The sequence below is a fragment of the Meriones unguiculatus genome, chromosome 7 (genome assembly GCF_030254825.1).
Source record: "Meriones unguiculatus strain TT.TT164.6M chromosome 7, Bangor_MerUng_6.1, whole genome shotgun sequence".
Classification (NCBI taxonomy): Eukaryota; Metazoa; Chordata; class Mammalia; order Rodentia; family Muridae; genus Meriones; species Meriones unguiculatus.
The window spans coordinates 13,950,467-13,960,210 of record NC_083355.1 but is presented as its reverse complement, the minus strand read 5'-3'; the positions used below and the strand labels follow the sequence as shown (position 1 = coordinate 13,960,210).

The 9,744-nt window shown below is 46.0% G+C and overlaps 1 protein-coding gene across 1 annotated transcript in view; it reads right to left on the bottom strand.

The window, feature by feature from the left end:
- Positions 1-1,330: 1,330 nt before the first annotated feature.
- Positions 1,331-9,744, bottom strand: part of Prkca (protein kinase C alpha) — a 386,510-nt gene continuing 378,096 nt past the window's right edge. The window contains exon 17 of the mRNA XM_021648501.2: positions 1,331-7,765. Within this exon, the coding sequence (XP_021504176.1) occupies positions 7,601-7,765 (165 nt within the window). The 3' untranslated portion in view covers positions 1,331-7,600. The remainder of the gene's footprint in view (positions 7,766-9,744) is intronic.

Below are 9,744 nucleotides of genomic sequence, written 5' to 3'. Positions count from 1 at the left end.
TAGACTGGGTGTCCATGGATAAAGGTGGTGATAAAGGCCATTATTGGACAGAAGATCTAGTTTCTGAGCTTCTATTTTGGTGACACCTGATACCCCTGGAAGGGTTTTGCTTATGACCTCAGCCTGTCTCCTCCACCTCTGTAGGGCTGGCTGGACAAGCCACATTTAATCTTGCCTGTGCCTCAGAAGGCACCAGAGAAATCTTGGCAGACCGACTCAAGCCCTTCCGGCCAAGGCAGCTGCAGGGCCCTGGACTTCAGGAGGTTAGGTGTGAGTTCAGCATCTTAGGGATAGAACATTGACCTGGTTGGATGCACATATGTTTGCATTAAAATGGGCAGGCCTGGGCTGGACATGGCAGGACTGGGGGTGGGAGGTGGGGTACAGGGAAACAAAGCTATGTGCCTGAGGAGAGAGGCCTCTCAAAGGAGGATGTCAGAAGGGAGTGGCCAAGATGCACTGCCGAAGTCAATCCTTGGCTTTTAGAAACTGGGTTTTGAGGGCTGGGGACATGGCTTAGTTGACAGGCTTTTTGCCTGGTATGCACAAAGCCCTTGGTCATTCCCCAGCACTAGAGTTAGCTGTGATGGTTTGCCTGTGCCCTAGCACTACAGGAAGGCGAAGAGGCAGGAGGATCAAGAACTTAAGGATTATCAAGAATATAACTTAATCAAGACTGCAACTCTGACCATCCAGGGTTTGAGGCCAGGCTGGACTTTGTGAGATCCTGTCGAGAGGGAAGGCAGCGAGTAAGCCAGCCAGCCAGCCAGCCAGCCACAGCACACCTGTGGAGGTCAGAAGACACCTCTCAGGAGTCAGTTCTCTCCTTCCAGTACGTCAGTCGTGAGGACTGATCTCAGGTCCTCAGGTTTGGTGGCAAGCGCCTTTACCTACCGAACCGTCTCCCTGGTCCAGCACACAGGATTTTGATTTCTTTTTAATACGTTTCTTTTTAATACATTTGTTGATTTGTGTGCAAGTGTATGTGCTAATGGGAGTGCTCTCACACAGGCTTACCAGAGGCCAGAAGGTGTCAGGTCCAGCCATGCTGGCTTTGTGGGACACCCTGCTTGCTGTGTGTGCGCTGGGGGGTCTGAACTCTATTCTTCGTGACTGCACAGTGAGTGCTCTACCCTGCTGGGCCATCTCTCCAGTCCCCAAGGCTAATTTATGACTTTTTTTTAAAGTGACTTTAATAGGGAGCCATGCTTGAACTAGGTGAGAAGATGAAACTGTTCTACAGAGCGTGTCTGGAGTTGACACCATTCAGTGAACACCGGATGGGAAAGAAGAGCAAGGCCACTGTGGGATGCAAATGACAGCCGTCGGCTCAGCAGTGATCAGTATCTTTATTCATACACACTTGCTTCCAGAACTACAATGAATGCATCTAACAAAGCGAATCATGCAAACGGAGATTAGAGGTTACACAAATCCAAGAAAACTATGCAGTAATTTACATATCCGCCTCACCCGCTAGGTAACAGGCTGTGGACAGCCCGCTACGGCTCATCAGGCGGAAAACCTCAACCTTCACTCCTTCCTCCAAACCAGTTTGGGGTTTTGCATGGTGTTTTTCAATGAGAGATTAGAACGTGGCGCGTCCTTCATAAAACAAAACAGAAACCGTGGAGGGAACACAACTTCAAATGCTTCTCTGATCATCTATAAAAGACATTCTGAAAAACCTTCACAGTCAGGATACGAGGTCTCAGATTCTTAGAAAACCTTTAGGCTCAAAATAGTAATCACCTTCACGTATAATTTTCAATAGTCTACTAAACCTCCCAAGGAGAGAGTCACATTTTCCAGGCAAAAATATTAACAAAAATCTACAAACTTTGATCACAGAATAGTCTTAAAACTAAGCAGGAGACAAAAGACACAAGCTGTTTAATCAGAAAGTGCAAAGCCGCCTTTTGTCGTCGTCTAGAAAAAAGGGGTCCTTACAAAGTGGGCTGGATAGCTGCTGTCTGAAAGGGAAGGCTCTGTCTACTCGCACTCACGGGCATGGAGGCAGACACCTCCGGCACACTCGATGCTGCCTCTTCTTGGGGTAGTAGGTTTTGGATTGTTCAATGAGCAAAATCCTTCTAGGGCCTCTCTCATTTTTTTTTTAAACCAGGTACGAGAGACTAAGGGACCAGAAGCAACTGTGGACGAAGTTGGAGAAGGAAGAAGCGCCCCATCCTGCTCACAGACCCTTAGAGCACAGAGTGGAGTCCCAGAGGTCCCCAAGAGTGCTCTCCTTGGACTGCATTGGGAAGGCGGGGGCTATAAAGCCATCTTCCCTGCAGTTGGAAGATGGCTAAACCTCAGGCAGCTGTCCTTAGTGTCTACTGAAAAAGAGAGAGAACCCCCTCCAGCAGCCACTCCAGTATGGACACCAGCGGACCTCACTGGCGTGGGGAAATCCTGCAGTGGGAATACAGGCCATGGGTACTCTATCCAACCTGGATGAAATCTTCCTATAGGCTTCGTGGAATTGGAATTTTTATGAAATTTGTATTAGTTTTAATTTTAAAAACTCATTTTTTTTAAAAGAATCGAGTTATTAAAGTTCTCTATAAAAAAGTACAAATAGCCCAAGATATTCCGGTCTTCTATTGGAGTAAATAAGTTAATTTCTTGTTTTAGGTTTAAAAAAAAAATCTTTGGAACTTGTGGGCTTCCGGGGAGGGTGACAGTAAGGCTGTTTAATCACTCAGTATGTCCTCTGTGTTTGTTGACTGACACCTGACCACAAGAATGAGGGTGCAGGAAGCTGAGCCATACAGGCTTTTGACCCTGGAGTCTTGGTACTGTAGTATCCTGGGGACAGCAGGAGACACCATCTCTAGAACGCCACATCTGCGCATGTCTCCAGCACCCTTTCCTGACTTCCTGGGTTATTCTAACAGCAGAAAGTAACAGCTTTCTTTAGGTTTGCTGCACTGGCTCAATGAGACAGGGCAGGGGTGTTGTTAACAGCAGTTTGAGACAAAATTTCCAAGCCTGCTTCCTAACACTGTCCCATGAGTGTGGAGCCGCTGCTAACCAGAGGACCCACTACTTTCACTACCATTGTCCTGTATCTCTCGTGGTCAGCATCCTTTCAGGTCCCTGGCTCAGCATGCATCTCTTGAGCATGACTGTGTGGGGTGCTCAGCTGTGGGGTGTGGACGGGCACCCCTGCCCTTCTGGGGCTGTAAACAAACAGGAAACGGTGTGACACGTACACACAAGAACTAGGTGATTTCATAAGACCAAGGTGAGAAAATGACTGTCAGGTGGTGTTGCCTTGCGGAGGCTTTTAAAAGCACGTGACTCTCACTTCCCCCCACTCTCCCTGGTTTGCGAAAACAAAGCCCCGCACAAACCCTCCTTATTTTTCCTGCTAAGCAGAAGCTGGAGGAACGCTGTTGGCTGTTTTTGCGACTTCTGCACTAGTCTCAGCAGTCATTATTATCAGAAGGAAAAAGATGGAACTTAGTGGCTTCCAGGGTCTGCTGGCTGGCCAGGCTGTGTTCAGGGCAAAGGACTTCTTACAGTTGGGAGGGTTGGAAAAGAAACCACAGACCGTGTCCCTGACAAAAGACACACATTTGAAGACTGACAGACGGCAACTTTCACTTGCACCAATGACCCCTGCTGGAAAGCCCGTGCGGGGACCACCAATCTCTCCGCCAACCTTCCACGTCTTTCTGGGTACGCTCGAACTCTGCTCTTCTCATATGGCGTTCATTTCAGCTTTCTCCTCTGTGCGATACATCAATGGGTGGCTCTTTGGGGCTTGGCAAGCCACCACGCTTTTAAGAACTGTAGCTCTCGAGCGGCAACACTTGAGGGTTAATACTGGCCTGGTAATCTTTCACGTGACCATCTCAGGCCAAGCGTCCAGAAAACTCCTGGCCTCCTGAGTTTCTCAAATTACTGATAGAAAGACTAATTAAAGAAAAGGCTACGAGCTCAAACTAGGCCACAGAGATGGTTGGGGGGGGTGATGTGGTGAAGGGCAGTCATTTTAGTTCCTGGGGCTTCTTGTCCAGTGCCTGAATTAGCTCCTGCCTGGAGGTGAGCTGCCTATTAACTCCCAGGGCTGCACCTGGCAGCCTATTCCAGCTCTTTCCATTCAACCCAAGCACCGGGTAACTTTAGATGCCATGCCAAAGGCAGAGCCAGCAGCCCGCTGGCCTGTGGTGGAAGAGGGGAGAGCAGCCGCTGAGCAAAGGCCACCTTCCAGGGGAATATAATACAAGACCATTTCAATGGCTTTTCTGGGTCACACAGCCTGATGGGTCCTGTGGAGACTCGGATTGAGCTAGGTTCTCCTCCACAGATCCTGCCAATGCAGGCAGCGTCCGAGAGCAGTGTTTCCTGACTCCCCAACCCAGGGACTAAACCTTTCCAGCCATGCTCCTGATTCCCGCCTCCTACACAGACACTTCAGTTCAAAAACCAGCCGTTTCCCTGTAGCCTCCTTCCACACAGGGCCTATGAAGGGGGCGATGGTGTAGACTGTTATCAACTGATCCTGCCTAGCAGCTGGTAATGGTTATCCACATGACTTAGTTTTGCAGCAATAACTGTCTCGGGCTGCCCCGATCTTTAGAGTATTAGCCTTTATCTAAATTTAACACTCAGCAGTGTATAAAATAGGCTGCATCATGGGTACTTTCTTAAACTTTTCTCATTTCTCCTAAGTTTGTCCTCCAGTTTTCTGTTCCTTAGGCAAATGCTAGCTCTGTGCTTCCGTAATTTTTTCCCTCCTTTTTGAGATTGTTGTTTTAATGTTCTTTACGAAAACAAGCCATCCAAGGGATTGCGCATGGTTTCTGGAGAAGCTGAGGCATTTGGAGCCGGCTGTCGGCGGCTTAAGGGAGAACCCGGGCCTGCGACTTGCTTCAATCAGGCAGCTTGGCACCTTGGGACAGATTGTCCACGACCCTTGCATTCCTTCTCCGTGACTTCCTGCACCTTGAGAGGTCCAGCTGGGGGTCAGACCTGTTGCTGTTCCGGCTGGGAAAGAACAATGCTTTCATTCCCAAGGCCCACCTAGAAGCCAGCTCCTCTCCTGTTGGACCAAGGATAGTGTTTTTGATAGGGCTGGATCACCAGGATGATGAGCTGGGTTTCTAAGATCAACACCTGAAATCCCCTGACCCTCCTCCCCCTTTTTTTGAGTTCTAAAATCCAGAATTCATGAAACGCTGCAGAAGAAAATGCTCTTTTCTGGCCTGGCCCATCCTCCACTCCACATCTCTTTCCGATTAGGGGATTTAAGAACAGCCTATGATCCTTATCTCAAAGACCCTTGGTGGGCTGCACACTGCGTGACTGTCGAACAGACAGGCAGAGAGAGAAGAGTTTAGCTGGGTGACGCTTCCTGGAGAGATGCCTTCCGCAGGGACTGGTGGGAGCTTCCATCTTCACTCTTTATTTTCACGTTCATCATGCTGCAGAAGCCCGCCTCTTCTGAACACCTTGTACCGGGAGCTGTTTTGCCAAAGATGTGCTCTTCAAAGGCCACAACTTTAAGACAGTATGTGCCTCTGAAAAGAGTCTGTTGGTAACAGCTTCAGGCTACACACAGGCATGGGGTAAAGTTTGTTTCAAGGAATCGGTGTGTTTTGGGGTACACAGTGAATTATTCTGTGGCAGGAAGACAGACAACATACTTGTGGTGTGTCCATATGCACATTACAGAAAGGAATCCTTCCACCCTTTTGTCCCTAGAGTTCCCAAAAGACATAGGCTGAAAAGACTCAGACAGACAGACAGACAGACAGACAGACAGACACACAGTTCAGCCTGGGTGCTGTAACAATGCCACATGGATACATATCAGGAACACTGGAATTAAACATTTCCAGCTGCCCCAAAGAGGAGGAGTGGTAGAGGAACCTGAACAGAGGATAACATGAAGAAATTAAGAGAGTCTCATCTCAAAAATAATCCCCACAAACAAAACCGGGGTTTGCAGGTAGAATCAAATATATATATAGATATATACATATATACACATATATAGTAAAAGCCCAGTTAAACATGTAAAGTAGCCATCCGTTTTTAAAATTACATCTACATTAAAAAATTAATATATCTGATAGAGTGCCAGTGTGTGGGGTAGTGGGTAAGAGAGAGCACAGCAGCAATGAATAAAGCTAACACTTAATCTTAAAGCAGACTGGAAACATGAGCCTTCACAAATATAGCACAATTTTGTCTTATAAAAATTATCATAATACTCTTTATACTTGATACAATTATATCAATAATATAGATTAACTTGTTATTAAGTTTTATTATAAACATGCAAAATCCATTGCATGATGCACTCGCAAAACATATTAAAATCCTTCTAGCAAGAAAACATCTTTGAGCTGATATAAGCAGAAAGTATCTTGATCCTACAGCTCCAGGTGTGTCATTCAGTTAGAACTGGAAAGGGGAACCCAAACTATACCATTTTTCATCTCTATGTAGATGTTAGGGCTAGAGAAAGAGGGAAAATCAATCAATAGGAACTGATGCTTGTCAATACTTTGATTAAGTTACTATACAATGTACTTTCATAAACGACACTGCAGCTTATTAAATAAATAGTACAAAAGGGGTTGGGGGCATACGCTTCAGCTTCTTAGAAAGGGTACCCACAAAGGTAGCAAAACATTCTTGTGTGCGTGGAGGGGTTGGCTAACAACACTCGTGAGTAGTGGCATGGTTACTGATGGCACCCTGGACTGAAGAGTCATCTCCCAGAGATTAAAATGAACATACACATGGTTTATCCTTGATCTGAAATGATTTCACACGCTTGTTCAGCAAAGTCCTTAGATGATTTGGCCTCTTAAAAAGAATGAGTTATCAAGATAGTTATCAACCAAGTAGGGAAACGCAGATGATAGATTCAATCATCTGAAGTTTTCAATTGAATAACTGTCTGAAGTTTTCTTTCACTCTCAAACTGCTGCACTAGGGTTGTGCTATGACATTTGGGAACAGTGATTGGGTTCATCCTGCCCTCTCAAATTCCAGGGACTGTTTCCATCGAAGTAGAGAATAGAAGTAATGGGGGCTTGAAAATACTAGCCTCCAACCTGTCTTTGCCTACTCTTTGGGCTTCCTATTTTTTTTTTTTTTTTTGTTGTTGTTCCAAAGACATCTTGGGTGGAAATGTTTCTGTCCCTTGAGTTGGAGTTGGAATCACTTTACTATCTTTGGTTGAGGGATCCTGATAGTAAAAATCCAGAGATGGAGGGTATGCAGATTATATCAAATCGTACCAAAAAGGGGGGGGGGAGATAAGTATCTTTTTTTTTTTCTAGGAAGAATTAACTTGTAGTCAAATGTGACTTCCAAATAAGTAAACTGTACAGAGCGAGAGAGAGAGAGAGAGAGAGAGAGAGAGAGAGAGAGACCCTGAAAAGTTAATCACTTAAGGACTAATGTCCCTAGACTTTTCAGGTCTCTGTGTGGAACAAAATACAAGGCCATAGCCTTAAAATTTTAAGGTTAAGGATCATTTCCCAATGCGGGGGTGGGGCGGGGCGGGGCGGGGAGGAGGCTGGGGGCTGGGGAGGCATTTTATCTCTCTTCGTTGTTGTTGTTGTTGTTTGTCTCATACTGCACTTTGTAAGATCGGATGCACAAACTGGGGGTTGACATACGAGAACCCTTCAAAATCAGACTGGTCTATGTTAGCGATGACCAGCTGGTCTGGAGGCGTTAACACGGGCTGCCCTCGTGTGAAGAACTTGTCAAAGTTTTCTGCTCCTTTGCCGCACTGTGGGGGGAAAAAAAAGAGAAAAAGAAGAGGTCAGAAGATACAAGTCACAGGAGTGGTTTTCTGAGAGCGTTTCGATGTAATAGGAGCGCCAACAGGGAAACTGGGCCTGGCTGGGCAGCAAGAATCTTGCAGGACTTCCAGGCCTACTGGATCAGAAGCCAGGCACAGCAAACAACAGAGAGTTACCTGAGTGTAATTCTTCACATGTGCTCAGAATGAATTCTCTAGGTGGAGATGCACTGTTGTGTGACAACATAGCGAAAAAGACAGCCTCTCCACTACAGTAGTACCTTGTTGTGCAAGCAGAGCTATGAGCATGAATGTGCATACACAGTCATAGCTCCATGTTGAAAAGGCCATGATATTGGTTGTGCCTGTAGGTAACCTTTCATTGATAGGGTGAGGTTTTTGTCCCGTATCTGGCTCTTTGTAATAATATTTGTAATCAGACAGAAGCTGTGTATGTTTTAGAAACTCCAGCCCTCAGAGTAACTTTAAAGCATATGGGGTAGGTACATTGGCAATACTAGGAGATGAGATTTTTGAGCCCAGCAAGGACTCTGCACATCTGGACACAGCTGGTCAAGTGGCAGGCAGGGCAACATGGAGCTCATTCACAGCATGGGCTCAAGACAGGAGAAGGTATGCACAGGTACAGTAAAGTCTGTGCTCTGTCTTGAATATCACCCCCCCCCCCCCCCAAGGCATTCTTTGCAAATGGAAGCCTTTGGTATAGATTCCCTGTGGTTGTCTAGCCAGACAGCTGCTTAAGCAGTAGAGTAGGAGAGTCTTACTCAACTCAGAGTCAACTATATGACTAAGAGTTACGCAAAACCCATTGCACGGTGCACTTGCCAAACGTTACATTCCTTCTAGGAAGGAAGGGAAGGAATAGTCTTACTTTTCCAAACACCTAGAAGGGTTTGGGCATGCCAAAGTGTCTGGGACTTCCAGTAAAGAGCTGAGAGCTTCACCGATGCTCCTAGGGATGGTTCTGAGCATGCTGCGACCGTGGCTCTTCTATCTGCCGGCAGCTCAACTGGAGCAATGTGAACTCAACTCGCTTTGAGTAAACATACATTTTAATCTAAGGAGGCATTCTTGGATCTCTAACAGAGGGCAGTTCTAGGTAATCTGTGAGGTGGAACCTACCAGTGCTCTCATTTGTAGAGCCGGGAGAGGAACTGTATTTCCCTCCTCATGCTGTTATAAAGGTTAACTATGAAGTTCCATACAGAACACGGCAGCTGATCAGAGTTCGGTGCACGATATATTTGTTTAAAAAACGGAGATGTGTAAGCCTGTCTCATGGGCTATATTTTCTCACTTATCTTCCAAATGGGCTTTCTAGAGAATTTCAATTCATTCTGACTTCCCACTTTCATTGCAGCAACTAAGACAGAGTTCTAAGAGTCTATGGAGGCAGAAAACGTGTCCTAAACTCAAAGTAAGGTCTTCAAAAATGACAGTGTCCCTTCCCAATATTATTTTCATTTAATAAGCAGTCACATACTCTGAACTCAAGGACATTTCACTCTGCAGCAATGGGGGTAGCAATGTGTGTTGGGGGAGGGTCCTCAAGCCACTCTGTGGAGTCCACTCAGGTGATGAGGCACACTCATTGTAGCAGTCTGCCTCATATATATGGAGCAACAAAGCTTTGGCTTTCAAACCGCATATTCACATGATGCTTTTTTTTTTTTGCAAGAACCCACAGCACTTCAGGGCAAAAGTCAGCAGAGGCAAAGGCTGCAATCACACCACCCCACATGCAGAGGATATCCTGAACCACTGAAAAGGGCTCTTCAGGAAGCAAATAAGGGAATACTGTTTCTTCTCAGGAACCGATTATTTGATTCATAATTCAGATAAACAATGTAAACCAGCTTCCATTGAGGTAACACATTCAACTCCATTGCAATTATGTAAACAGCTAAAGAAACAGTCTTCCTCCAGGGAATGCATTTTTCTCTAAT